Source organism: Balaenoptera physalus (genome assembly GCF_965194825.1).
Source record: "Balaenoptera physalus genome assembly, chromosome: X".
NCBI classification, from domain to species: domain Eukaryota; kingdom Metazoa; phylum Chordata; class Mammalia; order Artiodactyla; family Balaenopteridae; genus Balaenoptera; species Balaenoptera physalus.
Window position 1 is genome coordinate 93,788,424 of NC_138903.1, and position 21,779 is coordinate 93,810,202.

Sequence of the window (21,779 nt, forward strand, 5' to 3'; positions counted from 1 at the left end):
AGACCCCTTTACCTGAAATAGGGAGGCGAGTGAGAGTGAATAAATATCAAAAGTCTGTCGGGTGGAGATACAGTGTAAGTACTGAAAGTTTTCATTAGCCCCCAAGCTGTCTTTCCTTTAATATTCAAGTTAAACTAGTCCCTTTTTGTTATATCATTGTCTTTAGAAGGCCACCACTAAAATGTTCTTGCCTAAAAGTGATAACATATTTATGTTTTTAACATATTCACATAGTTTCATTCATTATATGTGAACACTAGCATCTATCAGAAAGCAGGGCCTAGAAGAAATGGTTCCCTGAACAGGTAAGTGTTGACTGCAGATGAAGGACTGAGTAAATTCACAGTGCTCTATGCCCTTTAGCTGAGTAATAACAAAAGAGATGATGGGAACAAGAGTGAATTTTGCCTAAAATTGGCCTTGGCAAGGTCCTTTTTACACCTTTTACATGGTATTCCGGACTGACTGGCTTTTCCCCCATTATGATTCTAAGAAACATTGCCATCATATATGAGCACAATGATGAATACTTTTTTGTATGTGTGAGACCAGTAGCAGACAGAAAACCAACAGGCTACCCAGCCTAAGAGTGTTCAGACATCTGGCACAGTACCTGAATACATGAAGGAGTGTGAAAGTGCTTTCTACTTGAAGCTTTTTAACTGCTTTACAAAGCAGTCTCTATTACTCTGATACTTTGCTGGCTCTAGAATAAGTGCTGGCAAAGGAAATTCTTTTTCAGTAGATGTTGATGATCGATGTTAAGGATCTATCAAAATATTCTCTGGGCCTAAATGTAGAATTTTGCTCTTACAATATAATTGATATATTTTTTTCTTAATTGTCTCCCCTGCAGTTAACTATCTAGTAGTCAAATATTTTCAACCTTTTGTATCTTAATAAATATACTCTCAGGCTCATTTAAAATAACCTTTTCCATTAACAATCACATCCAGAAGAACTTTCTAGTTATACTAGGAAGGTATTGGTAAAGAGTTTCATGATTGGTTTAGTAAGTAATGGGCTCCTGTTTTGTTTACAGTGTATCTTGGCAGACAAAGCATATCCAAAAGTAACAGGTAGTACTGATTAATAACATGCTTTGGTTGATCAAGAATCTGTGAAAGGGACTTACCTGGTGGCGCAGTGGTTAAGAGTCCACCTGCCAATGCAGGGGACACAGGTTCGATCCCTGGTCCAGGAGGATCCCACATCCTGGGATCCTTAGTTGCCCCACGAGCAACTAAGCCCGTGTGCCACAACTACTGAGCCTGCGCTCTAGAGCCCTTGGGCCACAACTACTGAGCCCACATGCCATAACTACTGAAGCTCGCGTTCCTAGAGCCCATGCTCCGCAACAAAAGAAGCCACCACAATGAGAAGCCCACGTACCACAACAAAGAGTAGCCCCCACTCACCACAACTAGAGAAAGCCTGTGCACAGCAACGAAGACCCAATGCAGCCAAAAAAATAAATAAAATAATAGTAATAATAAATGATCACATTCTTTAAAAAAAAAAGAAGCTATGAAAGGTAAGATATGAAAATTATAATTGTTTCACCAATTTTGGTTTCATCAAACATTTGTGTTAATAAATTCATTTAAAGTTCATCTCCAAACCCTCTCTGATATTCTTTTATAAGGAAAAACATTTTGATTCTAGAACTGGGTGAAATTTCAAAGCAAGTTTTGGCATCCTTGAGCTGCCTCTTCTTGACAAAAAGCAGGATATTCAGGCCACTCTGGGATCAACTGGCCCTGAGCCAGGAAATGCTATAGCATCATATTACTGGGATATATGTGACAGTTTTAAATTACCCACTTGGCCTGATGGATATAATGTACTTATGTGTTTCTCACAAGCTCAACTTCCTGTTAATTGAGAATGACAAACATACTAATGCTTTCCAAACATATCTGATCTTGGTCTATTGGTTTTGGGGGAGTTTACATTTATATGGGAAACCCACTCTTAAAAGTTTTTCTAGTTGGTAACTTTGTATCCTCTGATTATATATTTTAGTAAGAAAAATAAGTGATTGGCCAGTTAGCATCTCTAAATCACCCTGAATCCTTTGGGGTAAAGAGTTTGTGACTTGCACACACATCTCATTAAGTCAGGAGTTTATGGAAAGAGCAATAATGTGGAAGTCCAGAAACATGAGTTCAAATGCCAAGTCTACCACTAAATAGCCAAGAAGTACTTGGAAAAGTAGTCTTACCTCTCTAGGCTTCAGGTTTCTCATAGGTAAAATGGCACCAGAATATTTGACCTGCCTATAACAAGGTTAAAAGTATGGTTAAATGTAACTACAGAGCTGCCTAGAGCCCAGCCATTCTCCTCTTCCTGCCTGAGGACATGAGATTTCTTACCCAGAAAGAAAAGGAAGCTCTTTGATATCAAACTACCAAACAAGTTAAATGACTCAATCTAGCCTGTGCTTCTTTTTAACCTGTTCTTTGTGTTCTTATCCTCACACCATCATCTCATTCTTATTTATTGCACTCTTTATGAGTTCATGTTTCTCTCAGCAGAACCTTGGTGCCTTGCTAGGAACTGAGAGTGCCCCTGTACATACAGAATTGCTAGTTTCTGAGATTTATTCCTATATGATTGCAGATATTGTTACAATTTCAAAGAAGGGCAACATCACAAGGGAGGCAGAAAGTTTAAGGGTCCTACATGGCAAGAATGAAAGCCAGAAGTATCAATCTTTAGCTTTGTAGAAAACAGGTTAAGGGGATTTGAAGGAAACTTATTAACCAAGCTTCCTTGGGAGGCTGGGATGAAACTGGATCCTGAACTTCCATATAATTCTCATGCTACAAGTGATTGTTTTATTCATTCATGCCTTTATTACACAATAAGTACAAATAGAGCCTGTCATTGGGGTTTCCAACTGGAGAAATACGGCTCCATCACCTCCCCTAAAGACATACAGGTGTCTAGATTTGTTTTATAGTAATTGAATGTTTATAGATAAATCCACCGGAAAATCCTAGGGAAATGCTAAAAAATGTTCTACAGATGTATTTTCCCCTACCTCCAGGTCTTCAAGTCAAGGTAATTGAGGGAAATGCTGAGGAGAACTAAAGATAGTTAGAGGTCCACCCATTAATTGCTTTTAATGCCAGTTGGCCCTGTTTTAATTCATCGCCCCAAATAAGCCAAAGGTATCCTTTTTCACTGGATTTAAGAACAGGAGTTTAACTGTATCTTTAATTTAAAAGTCTTCACTTAATAACCAAGAGATCACTGAAGAAATCAAAGAGGAAATCAAAAAATACCTAGAAACAAATCACAATGAAAACACGAGGACCCAAAACCTATGGGATGCAGCAAAAGCAGTTCTAAGAGGGAAGTTTATAGCAATACAATCCTACCTTAAGAAACAAGAAACATCTCAAATAAACAACCTAACCTTACACCTAAAGCAATTAGAGAAAGAAGAACAAAAAATCCCCAAAGTTAGCAGAAGGAAAGAAATCATAAAGATCAGATCAGAAATAAATGAAAAAGAAATGAAGGAAACAATAGCAAAGATCAATAAAACTAAAAGCTGGTTCTTTGAGAAGATAAACAAAATTGATAAACCATTAGCCAGACTCATCAGGAAAAAAAGGGAGGACTCAAATCAATAGAATTAGAAATGAAAAAGGAGAAGTTACAACAGACACCGCAGAAATACAAAAGATCATGAGAGATTACTACAAGCAACTATATTCCAATAAAATGGACAACCTGGAAGAAATGGACAAATTCTTAGAAATGCACAACCTTCTGAGACTGAACCAGAGAGAAATAGAAAATATGAAGAGACCAATCACAAGCACTGAAATGGAAAATGTGATTAAAAATCTTCCAATAAACAAAAGCCCAGGACCAGATGGCTTCACAGGCGAATTCTATCAAACATTTAGAGAAGAGCTAACACATATCCTTCTCAAACTCTTCCAAAATATAGCAGAGGGAGGAACACTCCCAAACTCATTCTATGAGGCCACCATCACCCTGATACCAAAACCAGACAAAGATGTCACAAAGAAAGAAAACTACTTGCCAATATCACTGATGAACATAGATGCAAAAATCACCAACAAAATACTAGCAAACAGAATCCAACAGCACATTAAAAGGATCATACACCATGATCAAGTGGGGTTTATCCCAAGAATGCAATGATTCTTCAATATATGCAAATCAATCAATGTGATACACCATATTAACAAATTGAAGGAGAAAAACCATATTATCATCTCAATAGATGCAGAGAAAGCTTTCGACAAAATTCAACACCCATTTATGATAAAAACTCTCCAGAAAGTAGGCATAGAGGGAACCTACCTCAACATAATAAAGGCCATATATGACAAAGCCACAGCCAACATCGTTCTCAAAGGTGAAAAACTGAAACCATTTCCACTAAGATCAGGAACAAGCCAAGGTTGCCCACTCTCACCACTATTATTCAACATAGTTTTGGAAGTTTTAGCCACAGCAATCAGAGAAGAAAAAGAAATAAAAGGAATTCAAATCAGAAAAGAAGAAGTAAAGCTGTCACTGTTTGCAGATGACATGATACTATACATAGAGAATCCTAAAGATGCTACCAGAAAGCTACGAGAGCTAATCAAGGAATTTGGTAAGCTAGCAGGATACAAAATTAATGCACAGAAATCTCTTGCATTCCTATACACTAATGATGAAAAGTCTGAAAGTGAAATTAAGAAAACACTCTCATTTACCATTGCAACAAAAAGAATAAAATATCTAGGAATAAACCTACCTAAGGAGACAAAAGACCTGTATGCAGAAAATAATAAGACACTGATGAAAGAAATTAAAGATGATACAAACAGATGGAGAGATATACCATGTTCTTGGGTTGGAAGAATCAACATTGTGAAAATGACTATACTACCTAAAGCAATCTACAGATTCAGTGCAATCCTTTTCAAACTACCAATGGCATTTTTCATAGAACTAGAACAAAAATTTTCACAATTTGTATGGAAACAAAAAAGAGCCCAAATAGCCAAAGCAATCTTGAGAAAGAAGAACGGAGCTGGAGGAATCAGGCTCCCTGAATTCAGACTATACTACAAAGCTACAGTAATCAAGACAGTATGGTACTGGCACAAAAAGAGAAATATAGATCAATGGAACAGGATAGAAAGCCCAGAGATAAACCCACGCATATATGGTCACCTTATCTTTGATAAAGGAGGCAAGCATATACAGTGGAGAAAAGACAGCCTCTTGAAAAAGTGGTGCTGGGAAAACTGGACAGCTACATGTAAAAGAATGAAATTAGAACACTACCTAACATTATACACAAAAATAAACTCACAATGGAATAAAGACCTAAATGTAAGGCCAGACACTATCAAACTCTTACAGGAAAACATAGGCAGAACGCTCTATGACATAAATCACAGCAAGATCCTTTTTGACCCACCTCCTAGCAAAATGGAAATAAAAACAAAAATAAACAAATGGGACCTAATGAAACTTAAAAGCTTTTGCACAACAAAGGAAACCATAAACAAGATGAAAAGACAACACTCAGAATGGGAGAAAATATTTGCAAATGAAGCAACTGACAAAGGATTAATCTCCAAAATATACAGACAGCTCATGCAGCTCAATATCAAAAAAACAAACCCAATCCAAAAATGGGCCGAAGACCTAAATAGACATTTCTCCAAAGAAGATATACAGATTGCCAACAAACACATGAAAGGATGCTCAGCATCACTAATCATTAGAGAAATGCAAATCAAAACTACAATGAAGTATCACCTCACACCGGTCAGAATGGCCATCATCAAAATATCTACAAACAATAAACGCTGGAGAGGGTGTGGAGAAAAGGGAACCCTCTTGCACTGTTGGTGGGAATGTAAATTGATACAGCCACTATGGAGAACAGTATGGAGGTTCCTTAAAAAACTAAAAATAGAACTACCATATGACCCAGCAATCCCACTACTGGGCATATACCCTGAGAAAACCATAATTCAAAAAGAGTCATGTGCCACAATGTTCATTGCAGCTCTATTTACAATAGCCAGGACATGGAAGCAACCTAAGTGTCCATCGACAGATGATTGGATAAAGAAGATGTGGCACATATATACAATGCAATATTACTCAGCCATAAAAAGAAACGAAATTGAGTTATTTGTAGTGAGGTGGATGGACCTAGAGTCTGTCATACAGAGTGAAGCAAATCAGAAAGAGAGAAGCAAATACCGTATGCTAACACATATATATAGAATCTAAAAAACAAACAAAAAATAGTCATGAAGAAGCTAGGGGCAAGACGGGAATAAAGACACATACCTACTAGAGAATGAACTTGAAGGTACGGGGAGGGGGAAGGGTAAGCTGGCACAAAGTGAGAGAGTGGCATGGACATATATACACTACCAAATGTAAAATAGATAGCTAGTGGGAAGCAGCCGTATAGCACAGAGAGATCAGCTAGGTGCTCTGTGACTACCTAGAGGGGTGGGATAGGGAGGGTGGGAGGGAGGGAGACGCAAGAGGGAAGAGATATGGGGATATATGTATATGTATAACTGATTCACTTTGTTATGAAGCAGAAACTAATACACCATTGTAAAGCAATTATACTCCAATAAAGATGTTAAAAATAAAAATAAAAAATAAAAGTCTTTTTTTTACATACTACAAATATATTTCACTTTGTACAATAAGAGTATTCCTGAGAAGGTTATATAAATTGAACTTTTATAGATGCTGTAGGAGAGCTTTGTTTATTTACAATGAAATGAAATTTATAGCTAGTAGGAATTCAGACCACTTATCTCTCTAGATAGACAGATAGATGATAGATAGATAGATAGATAGATAGATAGATAGTATTTTTTACATATTTACCACTGTAGTGATTAGGAAAATAATGAATTTAAGCATTTAAAAAGATAGGACAAATCAAACCAATACCTTTAAAATTCAGTTAATCACAAATTAATCAAGGCAGTGTGGTACAAGCATAAGGATAGATACATAGATCAGTGAAATAGAACTATTTCCATATATCTGTGGTCAACTAATTTTTGACATGGGTGAAAAGACAATTCATAGGGAAAGACTAGTCTTTTCAACAAATGATGCTGAGACAACTGGATATCCACATGTAAAAGAATGAAGTTAGTCCCCTACTTTATATGAAAATTAACTCAAAATGGATAAAAATCCTAAATGTAAGAGCTAAAACTATAAAATGTTTTGAAGAAAAATTGGAGTTCATCTTCATGACCTTGGATTTGGCAATGGATCCTTACATATGACACCAAAAGTACAATCAACAAAACAAGAAATTGATAAATTGGACTTCTTCAAAATTAAAAATTTTGTTCCTCAGAAGACACTATCAAGAAAGTAAAACGAGCACCTGCAGAATGGGAGAAAATATTTGCAAATCATACACCTATAAAGTACTTATATATAGAATATATAAATAAATCTTACTTTTCAATAATAAAAAGACTATTAACCCAATTTAAAAATAGGGGCAAAGATACTCTATTAGACATGCCTCTGCCCATAAAAAGATCCTTAACACCATCAGTCTTTAGGGAATTGCAAATCAAAACCACAATGAGACACCACTTTACACCCACTCTGATGGTTATAATAAAACAGAAAATAATAAGTGTTGGTGAGGGTATAGAGAAATGAGAACCATCATTGATCTGGGAATGTAAAATGGTGTAGCCACTGTGGAAAAGTTTGGCATTTCAACAAAATGTTAAGTATAGCATTACCATTTGACCTAACAATTTCACTCCTAGGTATATACCAAAGAGAAATGAAAACATATCCACACAAAAAATTGATATGAATGCTCATAGCAGCATTATTCATAAGAGCCAAAAGGTAGAAATAACTCCTTCAGTTGATGAATGGTAGATGAAAAGGAATGAAATACTGATATGTATTACAAATGGATGAATCCTGGGGAAAAAAAGCTAGTCATAAAAGTTCACATACTGTATGATTTTCATTTATATAAGGTGTTAAGTATAGATAAATCTACAGAGATAAAAAATATATTTGTGGTTGCCTAAAGCTGGGATGTGTGTGCAGAATTTGGGGGTGATAGCTAAAGGGTATGGGGTTTCCTCTTGGGGTGATAAAAATGTTCTAAAATTGATTGTGGTGATGGTTGAATAATTTTGTAAATATACTAAAAACCATTGAATTTTACACTTTAATTGGGTGATTCCAGTTAGTGAAAACATTATACAGTGGCCATTGCTGCTGGTCCAGGGATCACACTTTAAGAACCATTTAATTAAAAGATATTTAATTAACCTTTATTTTCTCCCAAATTCCCAGTTAACCCCAGATCTCCATTCTGACAATTCTAGTTGAGATCTTATTATAAATTGCTGTGGGATATAATGGGTTGCCATAGGAGTCTCCTTCTTTGATCTACTATAGTTTAGGGTCCCGTAGTCATTGAGTGGCATAGCTTTGGCATTTTATTGTCTATTCTTATTCCACAGGATGAAGAAGAAGATCTCAGGACTGAACTCAACCTTTTGAAGAAGTACTCTTTCCACAAGAACATTGTGTCCTTCTATGGTGCATTTTTCAAACTGAGTCCCCCTGGCCAGAGACATCAACTTTGGGTGTGTATTCAGTTACCTTGATCTTATTGCATAAGACTAAGTCTCACTTGAGGGCATAAACTTTCATAAGCTGAGATGTCATTTTTGTGCACCTACAGGAAAACTTAAGCATTCAACTGATCAAAGTAGTATGGAAAAAAAAGTGCTCTGATTCCTGGATATGGGAGTGATAAAATATGGAAAAATAAATTAAGTGCCTGTCAAGGGGCTCAGGGGTAGGATGGGAGAAGACTCAAATGAATACTGGAAATATCTAACTTTTTTTTTTTAAATAGAGTTTTGTTGCTTTTAACTTTATGTAGTTACTACATTTACTTGTAAATTAAAGGTATAGCTAAGGAGACTACCTGATGGACTTGGGAATAATGACTGGATAAATATCGATTCTAATTCACATTTGGGAAGAGCATATGAATGCAATTTAAGTGTTTGCTAAGTATATGCACTTATGTTTAAACATAATTCCTAGAAACTGTTTTCTAAATGGTTAGTTGACATCCTTTTCTTAGGCTTCATGCCTATAGTATCATGAATTACAAATCAGTGAAGATATAAATTTTAGAGGCTAAGTGAGACCCATGCTACAGTTAACAGAATTGTTGATGCCTCCCCCTATAGGAGACGTAATCAAATCACAAGAAAATGAGCTTTGATCAAGGATATCTTTATTTAAAAAGGAATATTTAGAACATAATCTGGGGTTGGTGTACACTTGCTTGCATTTCAATTTCTAGTCCAAGTCAAGAGTAGTATTTTTTTAAAAAATAATGGCTGAGACTTTTCAGGATCTTCAAGAGTCAAAGAAAAATTCTGTTACATTTTATGTGTGAACTTTAGGAAGCAGGATAGTGGACATAGAAAGGTTTTCAACAAGGGATTGAATTGAAACAGTGGTTCTCAAACTTTAGCCTGCATCAGAATTTCATGGGGATCCTGATAAAACACATATTGCTGGGCCCCACCCACAGAGTTACTGATTCAATTGGTCTGGGGTGTGGGTCCACAAATTTGGACTTTTTAACAAGTTTACAGGTGATGTTGATGCTATTCATCTAGGTACCACACTTCGAGAACCCTCAAATTTAGAGATCTTCGATTTAACCCTATTTTCTCCCAAATGTCCAGTTAACTAAATCCTCTATTCTCTGACAATTCCAGTTCAGATTTTATTAAATATCACTGCACATTTTTCATGGCTGCTGTTTTTCTTTTTCTTTTGGGGGGGCATACAACATTTGTCTTTTAATATATTTTTACTTACAAGTTTTTTTCCTCCTGACAGTATGGTGGTCTACTTATTAGATATGTTTCTTAGTGCTCAATTTGTTCAGTCATTCAACATCTATTCATTCAAAAACCATCTACTTGCCAGGCTTTGCTAGATGCTGGGAATACCATGATAAGCTGAATTGACATGACCCTGGCCCACTGGCACTTAAAGTTTATTTGCAAAGACAAATATCAATCAAATAATCACACAAATAAATGTATAATTTGTCAGAAGGGAAATAACATGCTTCTGAGTGGGCAAATAACAAAGGAATCTAAGTTAGGGAATGGGAAGCTCTTCCTTGAGAAACTTTTTCTTGCACTGAGATCTTAAGGATGAATAGGCACTGCATGCAAAAGTTATTTGTTGAGGTAAGAATTTTCATGGGACCATTCACACTTTCTTTCCCATGTTAATCAGAACACAGAGGAAGTAAATGACTAAATAATTACCATTTATAAAATGTATGTGCCAGGCACTGTGCTTACAAAGCCAGGAAAATGAGAATGCCTTGCATTCCTTTCATAGTTGAGCTCTTCTGACTCTGGTAATACTAGCAAGATTTTCCAAATGTTCATCTTAGTGAATGGCTTTGATTCATGTTTGTCGTGATTCAAAATGAGCCCCTTTTCTTCCATTACCACAGGGTATATGTTGTGCCTGTTTGATATAGTTGACATGCAAATTAACCTTTTGGGTTTATCTGTATTACTGGTTTTGTTAGGCTGTTTTTCTTTTCTTCTTTTTTGGGAGAGTGTACTCAGGTAAAAGACACATGATATATCAGTTGTGAACAAATATAAAATAAGGGAGTAATTTTCTGAAAAGAAAATCTTAGTATTCCAAAAGGAAATAAGGTAGACTTTTTGAATATTCATGATTTAGGGTTTATCCTTTTGCTTCCCTTCATCTATGGCAATAATTAACTTACCTACACTTTTTTTTTTTAAAGGCATGTCTTGTTCTACTGGCAAGGTAGTATTGACATGGGCACTAATGCATAAACCTGTGCTTAAAGTTTGTGAAGTTGATTATAATAGTTACATTCTCCTTCACATTGGTCAGTCCTCTAATTAGCTAATATAGGGAAGCAAATTTACTAGTTGGACACCTGATTCATTAGTGGCAAAAATAAATTTCCTGAGAAATTACATTTATTAATAAAGTAAAATCTGAATGAGACACTGTCAAAGTATTAACCTTAAAATAGATTTTCCTTAGCAATAAAGTTATTTGGAAAAAAATGCCCTACAGTAATGGAACTGACAGTTTCCCCCTTGGAGTTGTATTTTGCCAGTTTCTTGGGGAAAATATTCTAGAATTTGAAAATAAAAATAAAACAACAATAAAAAACAAATCTAGTCTTAATGTTGAAGTGTAAATTGTTTTGAGATCTTCCACATCTTGCTTCTCCACCTGCAAACTATTCCCTCAACTGTTTTTTTTTTTTTTGTTCTACTCCAATCATCACTCAGGCTTGCCCCTGTACAAGCTTCTTTCTAAAGGCAAGTCTCATTCGGTTTTCAATAAACTGCACGTTCTTCTTTCTCAGCATATACAAACACTACCTATCCTTCAAGGCTTAGCTCAAATCCCAGGTCCTGGTTAAAAATCCCTGGTGTGGTACCTGCCTTCTCTCCCTCCACAGATCTTTGGATGTTTTCCCAGTTCTTTTTCATTCTACCAGACAACTGAGCCAGTCTTTGCAGTGTCTTAGTGTCTAAACATTGCATATAAATACAAGCCATATGAACTAAAACTCTCCAGATATTTTCAGAGAATTACTTTCTAAACCTTGATACTCTGCTGGCTTCCCTGCAGATGGTGATGGAGTTATGTGCAGCAGGCTCAGTCACTGATGTAGTGAGAATGACCAGAAATCAGAGTTTGAAAGAAGATTGGATTGCTTATATCTGCCGAGAAATCCTCCAGGTGAGCATTCATACAGTCATTCTCCCCTGGTCTTGAAAAAACCTGGTGGTAATATATACAATGTACCTTATACCTGCTCATATAGGATGATTTTAGAATTCTAAACATAACTTCTGGATCAGGATACTGAAAAAGGCTTTAGAGAAAGCAGATTTTCAGATGATGTCCTTAAACTTTAAGGTACACCAGCAGATGGCTAACCAGGTCCTTCCAAATCATGGCCTTTAATGGCTCTGTCAAAGTCAGACTGTAGTGTTCAGTGGATCAGGGATATGACAACTTGGAGTATTTATTATGTTGTTATGATTTTTAGAGTTCTTTTTTTAAAAAAAGCATAGCACTGTCATTAGAGATTAAGATAAGTTGAGAAGTCAGTGTTTTACTCAATGGCTCCAAACCATCTACAAACTGTTTTGCAGACAGATATTCTCTCTGAATAATGGCTTACTTTTTAAACATTCCTTAATTTGAACACCAAATTGGATGAAAGTGCCAATCTTCTTGATCTACCAAACTCAAATTTTTCTTTGTGTCTTAAGTGCTTAGGGTCACCCAAGAAGGATATTAACAGAACTGAACAGCACCACTGATAAAATATTAGAATGTCTTTCTTGTCATCTTAATTGGATTCACTTGTGGTAATAGTGTAAATATTAAGAGTGCAAACTCTGGACTGAGTTTAAATTCTGGTTCATCATGTGTTAGTTGTGTGTCCTTGAGCCAATTACTTAATTTCTCCAAATCTCCTTTTCCTCATCTGTAATTTGGGGTGGTATTAGCACCTTCCTTAAAGGGTTGCTATAACGATTTAGTGATTTACTCCATGTAAAGCACTTAGCAAAGTGCTTGGCAAAGAATAAGGACCCAATAAATATTAGCTGTTTTTACTGTTACTTCTGTTATTAATCCCCAGTTCATATCTAGAGCAATCTCACTGATGCCAGGGCATGGGTTAGCCAGGTCACGGGTTAGTTTTAGCGGTGAATGGTCTGGAGACAACATGGTAAGCCAATACAAATGGCAAATGCTTTAAAATGAATTTCCATATTCCCCCAAATTCTCAGCCTACAAGGTTGACTAGAAAATATTTTGGACTAAACAAATGGTTGGATGAAGAATAGAGTAAAACAATGCGAGCTATGATATTTAAGATATCCAGGTCTTTACTCATATGGTTCGTTGGAAAAATGGAGGCTAGAAAGGACGGTAAATGGCCCAATGTATACAAACATTAATTTTTGGTGTTTTTTTTCTTTCATGGGTGTCCTGATTTATTTTCCTTTCCTTATAGCCAAAAGTAGTATTTCTGGGAACTGGTTGTAGTAATTCCAGCCTAAAGAAAGAATTTTGTCTGAAAAATGCAAATCTGGGCCATTTTTCTTACCAAAAGTTTTTCCAAAAATACTAAGAAGAGTACCAGAAAAAGAGAAAAATATATACTGATGTTGCTTTGTAATATAAATGTGTATATATATATATATATATGTATATATATGCAGGGCTTAGCTCATCTTCATGCACACCGTGTAATTCACCGGGACATCAAAGGTCAGAATGTGCTACTGACTCATAATGCTGAAGTAAAACTAGGTAAGTTTATTCTTGTAATACTTTAAGTGAGGCCCAAAATATCTTAATAGAGAAAAATCCTTTAAGATTACTGTGTTTTCTATCATGTCACTAACAATCCCCTCTACTTATTTAGGCCGTGTCTTCCCTGCCTGCAAAACAAGTCAAAATTTGAAAATTTGTTTGGGAAGGGAGGTTGGGACAAGAGAAAGATGCACTTAACTGCTTCTCTGAAATCATGTAGATAAAAACAACTTTTCAAGTATAATGGGAGTTTTACATTTTGATCATTGCTTAACCCTCTAATAGATTCAGCTATTACATTTATTTTAACAATTGAATTGAGTATTTACCATGTGCAAATTACTGCGCCATGGACAAGGATTAAACAAAAAGACAATTCTTCCACATCACAGAGCCATATTTTCCAAAGAAAATCAAAGAACTTTTAAGTGACTTAAGCACAAATTGCTTCATTGGAATTTCCCCTCAAATATTTAAAGAACTGATATCAGTTAGAAATAATGCTCCAGTAATATCCAAATCAAATTGAGAATTAGAAATCAAAATACCACAAAGTTCCTGGCTTTCTATTCCAGGGTTCAGAATGGCATAATTTATTTGAAAAACTACACATAATGTCTCACAGGCACACAGGGGACAATATATTGCACCTTTTAATGTTTAAAATAAATATTGTTGATTTGTTTTTAAATAATGCCATATGAATAATGTCAGTACTTTGTAATGGTAGATGACCTCACTGATACATACAATAGAACATAAAATCACTGGTATCAAATCCTGCATTACTTTTTAATTATATCAATTCTTGCCTACCATGTCTCTAGCATGACCTTAAGATCATTCCCATTTTTCTGCTAAATAAATATAACCAAAGTAGAGATTTTGTTCATTCACTGAGAATGCTTTTCACTGAATATTTCTGGAAGAAGCATGAGGCAATAATTGTTCTTGAAATAAGTGAAAAGTAATTTCAAGAAAATGTACTGTGTCTTTTGTGTCTACAAGCTACAAAGCTAGAAACAGAATTTTAAGACACTGTGTTAAAATTCATGAGAGTCATTTGGATCTCACATTCAAGTGTGCAGGGTAGATAGTATGTCACACAGCTACACTCTGTTCACATGTGGCAGCACTACCATATATCTGGGTCAAGTTGTTGGCCAGCCCTACCACTTGCAACACAGAAGAGAAATTGTAAATATGTGAAAAGCCACTGAAAAACCTGTCACAAAGTCCATGCACTAAAGATCATGTACTTGACTCTGTAGGAGAGACCTTTTAGCACTAGATTAAAATTGAATCAGGCTTATTATATACATAATCCTTATACATTTGGTTTTAGAGTTCTTAGATCTCAGCATATTTTTAAACAACATATGATAAGGAAAAGGTTGCAGAAACCAAACTCAATGACAGCCAAAGGGAGTAACAGAAAGGAAAGAGACTGGACAGCGATTCTGTTGCAATTGCAATTGATCAATAATCCTCATATTCTGGTACCTAGGTCTTTAAAAAAAGGTGAATGATGCCACTGCTGGGGTCTCATCTCTACTTTTAACTTCAGCTTTTCTTTTTTCCCTTTTCTTCCATTCATCACTGTTTCTTCCAGTCTTTTCTCCTTTCATTTTCTTCTCTGAATGTCATATATCAGTTTATGGCCTTCATGGGTATTTCTTGGCCCTTAATGTTGGCCCTCAGGGATAGTGAGAATACTGAGCTCTGATGTAACCTATTCTCAAAAAAATATCTAGCTAATGAGATTGTGCAACACCCAATGATGATTTTCATATATTATGGACATTTTGTTGTTATTGTTCTTCTTAGTCCTTCCTTTAACACTGCCTTAAACTCTTAACTTTTTAATTTTTCTTTTCCTTTCCTAAGTTCTTTAAACTACTTTTCAGTCAAGGTTGTTAGCCCTCCTCTAGATTCCTGGAAACCATTCTAAATTAGAAAATCTACTTCATTTTTCATCCCTGTCTTATTTTTCTGGACTAAATAACCCCAGTCTACTTTAGCCTTTTTTCTGTCTGTTTCTGAGGATACCATACTAAATATTTTCATATAATACATCCCACAGATGAATAGAAGACTGACCTTTTATAGTCTAAGCTAAGATATGGATACTGCAGTAAATATTTGCATCTGATTCAGAAGATCTGTAGAAGAACTTAAACTAAATTTTAGCATAAATTCCTTTTTCTTTATCAGTGTGGTAGGGCTTTCTAATATCATAAATGAGACTTCCTAATAAAGTACTAATAAGATTTAGATTTCTTAGATGTTGCTTATAGTGCTGGTCTTCCTCCAGCTTGGTGGCAGGTCCAAACACTACATATGTTATCACTTCAGAGGTTCAGGGTGTACTGATGGAACTTTATTTTTAATATTCATGGTAAACATTCAGCCAAACCTACTGTAGATTTATAATAGCACTGCTGATTCTCTTTCCAACATAAATACCAGCAAAAGCCTATTTCCCAGTGTTCCTGGAGTAGACTTCATGGTAAAGTTTGCTGGGCTGGAATGAAAATCTGTTATCCATTGTGGCTTTTGTATTGGCTTTCCAAGTTAAAGCAATAATTTATTGACCTTTTTGTTACTGATTAATTATTTTGACAAATGAATTTTGCAGTGGATTTTGGAGTGAGTGCCCAGGTGAGCAGAACTAATGGGAGGAGAAATAGCTTCATTGGGACACCATACTGGATGGCACCTGAGGTGATTGACTGTGACGAGGACCCCAGACGCTCCTATGATTACAGAGTAAGTGTAAGGATTCAGATAGTAGGAATCAAATTTTGGAAGGGACTTTTGACTTTTTATTTTAAATTATGAAATAAAAGAATAAAAAGCAGGCAGCTCCTTTTTTATGATTCTTTTAATGTATTCTTTTTTATATCTTTATTGGAGTATAATTGCTTACAATGTTGTGTTAGTTTCTGCTGTACAACAAAGTGAATCAGCTATGTGTATACATATATCCCCATATCCCCTCCCTCTTGAGCCTCCCTCCCACCCTCCCTATCCCACCCCTCTAGGTCATCAAAAAGCATAGAGCTGATTTCCCTGTAAAAAGCAGGCAGCTCCTTCTTTCACATAGACTCTAATAAGAAAGGCTAGCCACTATTCCTATATGTGGTTTAATGATGTGCATAAAAATAATATTTTCTAAGAATGTAGACAAAGTAGACCATTGGGAGTTATCCATATTTGAGGAAGAATGTCTAGTTCATATTGCTTGCAACTTCTTGGTAAAAATATTATATTATGTGGCTTTATATGGAAATTTAACTTCCAGGGACAGAGTGCTTTGTAAACTTAAAAATGAATAAATGTAAAGCCAATTATTAATCCCCACAGTAACTTAGCTCCAGAGAGAAAAAAATAATAATTTGATTACTCAGAGTAATGGAGAAAATCCTTGGCATGGTTCACCTCCAAACCACAGAAAATCAGTGGAATAGACAAATTAAGTAACAATTCATGCTATTTATTAAAATTTCCACTGAAGCTGCAATTTGGACAATATACATCTATGTACACATTTCAAAAAGCTGATGTGGAAAGAAAACTCTCCATTTGCTATAGACTGGAAAAACCACACTCACTCTCCACATCATAAGTCATCCAAACAATTCATTGTGGTTTCGTTGTGTGGAACCTAGGACTTGATACTTGAAGTTGATTAATTCAAGTTTCATCTCTTTTCCCTTTCCCTTAAATGCCCCCTGCTTGATCTGCAAGCAGACCTGCTGAGAGCTTATTATAGCCCAGTACTATTAGGAGCTATGGAGACAATGGAAGCGTAATGTTCTTTAAGTGGCTTGCTGTAAAAAATAATGTTTTATAGCTGTACAATTTCTGGCAATCTAACAAGGACTTTCACCCGTTTTAATTATATATTTTTAATTTTTAGTCCCATGTAACTTAAAGAAAACTTAAACCATCACAACAACCCTTTGAAGCTAAGACATCTATAAACAGGTGTTTTAATTCAGTTAACTTGCTTAGGAGTCATTAAGCCAAACAGTGCACCTCTAGCCCTGTGCCCTTTCCACATTCTAAAAAACAAAGTACAAGAGGGAAGAGATATGGGAACATGTGTATATGTATAACTGATTCACTTTGTTTTAAAGCAGAAACTAACACACCATTGTAAAGCAATTATACTTCAATAAAGATGTTAAAAAAAAAAGTACAGTTAATAGTAGTGAGGGTCATTTCCTAGAGCCTCCTAGAATATAATTTCCTAGAATTATAATAATTCTATCCTCAATATACTATATTCAAGGAACTGCTGAAAGTGCTTATATATAGTATTTCATTTAATACTTATACTAGTTCTATGACGTGTATACCATTATCATCTCTACATAGGGTGAAATTGAGGTACAAAGAGTTAAATCATTTACCTAAGATGAGACTTCTTTACAGCTAGTAGTATGTGATAGGACTTCTTTACAACAAATTCCTTCTGTTATTTCAGTTAAGGTAACAATAGCAATACATCCAAGATGAATTTTCCTTACATTGAATCCCATCCCATGTCAACTGGTTGTGTAGTGCAGTACTGGCTGGTCACAAGGTCAAATAAGATCTTCCTATAACATCAGTCTATAATGAAGCCCCATTATAGAAAACCCATAAAATGGCTGTAACATTGACATCTCCCCTCAGCCAAAGATTGTTTTGAGATTCTAAATACTATCAGTTTCCCATTTTTAAGTGACATTTTTTTGGTCATCTTTTCTTTTGCAGAGTGATGTGTGGTCCGTGGGAATCACTGCTATTGAAATGGCTGAAGGGGCTCCTCGTGAGTAAAAATATTTGTTGTTTGTTCAAAGTTAGGGAAACATGCTGTACAAATCTGCCACTTGTACTAGCTAGCTTGTACTGGCCACAAAGGTGCCACACTATGTGCCAAACTATAAATGGTGGCCTTTTCCTGATTACCAAATGCTGCAGTCAGGATGGCCAGATATGTCTATAAGAAGAGTTTGTATTTTTCTCTCTTAAGATATCTTATTTTAGGATGATTGAGTGTTGTTTCAATTTAGCCTCAATAACATTTGATCCTGATAGCCCTGACCAAACAGAATATAAAGGCATTCAGTACATATTCACTGGTGGAATATTTAGGTTCCCAAACATTTACAGTTATACACTGCTACTACTTCAGACTGCGACAGTTGAGAAAATCCCCCAGTAGTTCCTTTTAATTGAGCCAATCCTCAACAACATTGAGAAGTAAGTTTTTTGTTTTCCTTTGGAGTCAGTCTAGCTCATCATTGGTGCCTTCCTTGCTCCTATCAGCCACTTCATTGCCCCTAATTGTTCAGAAGGCTCAATTTCCTCTTGTTTCCCCCTCCTTCCCATCATTTAAATGACCTGTCAGCATTCTGTTCTCTCAGGACACTGCTTTCTGATAGGAAAGTGAAAATAGAATGTGAACTTGGGTATAAATGATTAATAACCATCTAATGTATGACCCCATAAGCAGAGCATATTTGTTGTCCTCAATACCTAAATCCAAGGATATAAATAATAAATACATTCCTAGTATTGATGAGAAGTGAGAGAAATGCCTGGAGTGTGTGTGTCAGGGGGCAGGGGTTGGAATTGCTTTGCTTCTCCCTCTCCAAGCAGATCTTGTAGGTTCCCATGTTCCTACACGCTTCATCTGCACAGTATCTACTATCTTAGCACTGTGTTTCAAGGCTAATGGGAGTAGAAATAGTGGTAACATAATTGTTAAGAATTCCTGGTGTCCCTTGGAATATCACATATCATAGAACGGGCTTGGATTAAAGCTGAGCCAGATATGGAGATCAGGTCACTGCTGCGTCTCTGCTAGTGCCCAAAAAACTACAAAGTACCTATATTGGGTGAGTTTTAAAATGATGGAAAAATTGTTTACTCCACATATATATAATTGAGATGAGACTGGGAAGGTGCATATTATTACTCATTATCTCATGATTATTTCTCTTTATGAAACATGCTTAAATTATATTGAGCTCCTCCTCTCTTCCTCTTCCTCCTCCTCCTCTCTTGCACTCTTTAAATACACATATTGCATTTCATGAGTATTGATGTATGTATTTGGTTAGGATGAATGACTGCATCAAGTAGTATATTATTTCTAGTGTCTTTCCAAAAAGACTAGCTTTCTACATTTTGCAGATTTGTACTTTTTGATTCACCTTTTTTGGTTTCACTTTTTTATTCTAAAATATTAAATCATTGGAGAAAAGAGGGGTAATGAGCAACTCACAGAAGAAGTACAGAGAGGGAGTTTTTCACAGAATACACAAATGGCAACTTTTTGCAAAAGATAGATGAGGACCAGGAGATTCTTAACTCACAGTAGAAAATAGGACCAGCATGCCTGGATAAGTAGTCATTGGAATGGTGCAACTTTGGTCATGAACAACTTGAAATAGCCATACTGCTAAAACATTTGTCTTTCACCAGTCTCCTTTATTGCCTGGATTATTAATTTTGGATGGGAATGACTGTCATCAATTTAAATACAGAAATCCTCCAGGTTGTGATATTTATCATCTCAGAAAGGATGGCCTTCCAAAATGACAGTTATATGATAATTACCTCTGAGGTCCAAATAACAAAATCCCCTTCTGCCTTTGGTGAGTCTCTCCCAGGGAAGTAAAAAGAAAGAGAGAATTCCTTCTCACTAAAAGGGTGCTGTAGGGACTCTCGGAGGAGAGAGAATCAGGACCCTTGCACATCAGGACTTTAAGTCCTTGGCTTCTGGATAGAAATTCAAACTTGATGTGCAGACCTTTAAACCAAGGCCAGAACATTGCTAGTAGTTATTCAAACACCAGAATATCATAGGTCAATTAATATTGAATATGTGTAGTTCTTAGTTTCTTTGTTTTTTATAGAAAAGTGAATCGTCGCCTGGAGAAGCAGTACTGGATTGACAGTTTACTCCAACTCTCCTTCCTTGTCAAGGATCTACACCAGCCAATTTACCTTAATCAGAACTGTATCTTTCCCTATGTTAGCATTCTCCTTGGTGTTGTAGAGATTGTTTTTAATACTATCAGACATGCTTGTTTATAGTCCTACTTCTATTCCTTGTAGTGTCCTTCCCTTACACTCCAGATCAATCTTTACCTGAGTGTCTTTACCCCTGTCCCATCAGGAGACCCATTTCTTCAGTATTCAGAAGATTCCTTTGGATCTCAACGTATTGTAGGAGTTAAACCACGTTATTTAAAATAATTCAAACTACACCCAGTTTAATGTTTCTCATCTATCAAGATATGTATTTTTAAAGTAGATTTACTACTTCAAAGGAATGAGCCTCTAATGGTGAAAATTTAGGCAACATTAGGATATATGGGGTGAAGGGGACATTAACTGGAATTCCTAAAATTAGACAATATAGGAAACCTCCACAATTGCTGTTTGACATGGTTCTTGTACCCACCCTATGCTTCATTCCTTTGTGGACTTCTCCTTTCCTTTAATGAAAACTTACCCAGCCTATGCCCTAACTCTTGACCCTGAAGATGTTGTTAGTTAACTGAGATGCTCAGATGTTAATAAATGACAACTGCTTAATATTGTAAAAATTTACTTACGATATGTTTAAAGGACAGATTCTGGTGATTGATTGGACACAGTAAAGGAATGAAGAGAATCAAATATTACCTGGATGTTTTGAGCTGGGGGCTAATTTTGCCCTCAATTATATACCTGCACCTTCTATTAATTTATACCCATGTAATTGAAACAAAATTTTGACCTTTGAACAATTGCCTTTATATTACTCTAATGAAATTACCCTGGGGAGTTTATTTCTACTACTATGAGAGGCCAGTTTGACATGGTAGTTTCTCTGGAGATGTATTTTGGGAGAGGAAGGATGCCTCTAAAGAGTCATTAATATCAAAATGTCCTCAGATGAATGGCACACTTGTAGTGTCAGATGAAATTTACACTATGGCTTTCCTTTGCGGAATTATTGCACTGCCCGTTTTCTTTAATCAAAACACAAGAGGAAATAAGTGAAGTGAGACACATATTTAAACACTTACAGAAAATCCCAGAATTCCCAAGCCAATGAGGTAATGAATTTATATACCACATATTGGAATAGGTGTTTCTTTGTATGGCTGTGTGTCTAAAGAAAGAGAATGAAAGTCTAGTAATTTGGCACAGAATTGAGGTGCCAGATAGTTAAAATCTTATAATATCAATAGCTAATATTTATTAAGTGCTTACTCTGTGCCAGACACTTTTATATGTAGGTTGCCATTTAATCCTCATAGCAACTC

At 35.8% G+C, this 21,779-nt stretch overlaps 1 protein-coding gene and 1 long non-coding RNA gene across 8 annotated transcripts in view; one reads left to right on the forward strand and one right to left on the reverse strand.

Moving 5' to 3' along the window:
- The window catches only part of NRK (Nik related kinase), a 144,545-nt gene that overhangs the window by 63,814 nt on the left and 58,952 nt on the right, over positions 1-21,779 (forward strand). For 6 of the 7 annotated variants that reach the window (XM_082447509.1, XM_082447511.1, XM_082447513.1 and 3 more), the window contains exons 4-9: positions 3-74; positions 8,544-8,669; positions 11,761-11,871; positions 13,371-13,461; positions 16,103-16,233; positions 18,229-18,283. In XM_082447509.1, coding sequence (XP_082303635.1) covers positions 3-74; positions 8,544-8,669; positions 11,761-11,871; positions 13,371-13,461; positions 16,103-16,233; positions 18,229-18,283 — 586 coding nt within the window. Of the gene's footprint in view, positions 1-2; positions 75-8,543; positions 8,670-11,760; positions 11,872-13,370; positions 13,462-16,102; positions 16,234-18,228; positions 18,284-21,779 lie in introns of those variants that run through there. The other variant, XM_082447515.1, reaches the window with a different exon arrangement.
- The window catches only part of LOC309653276, a 212,144-nt gene that overhangs the window by 24,309 nt on the left and 166,056 nt on the right, over positions 1-21,779 (reverse strand). The window lies entirely within an intron of this gene.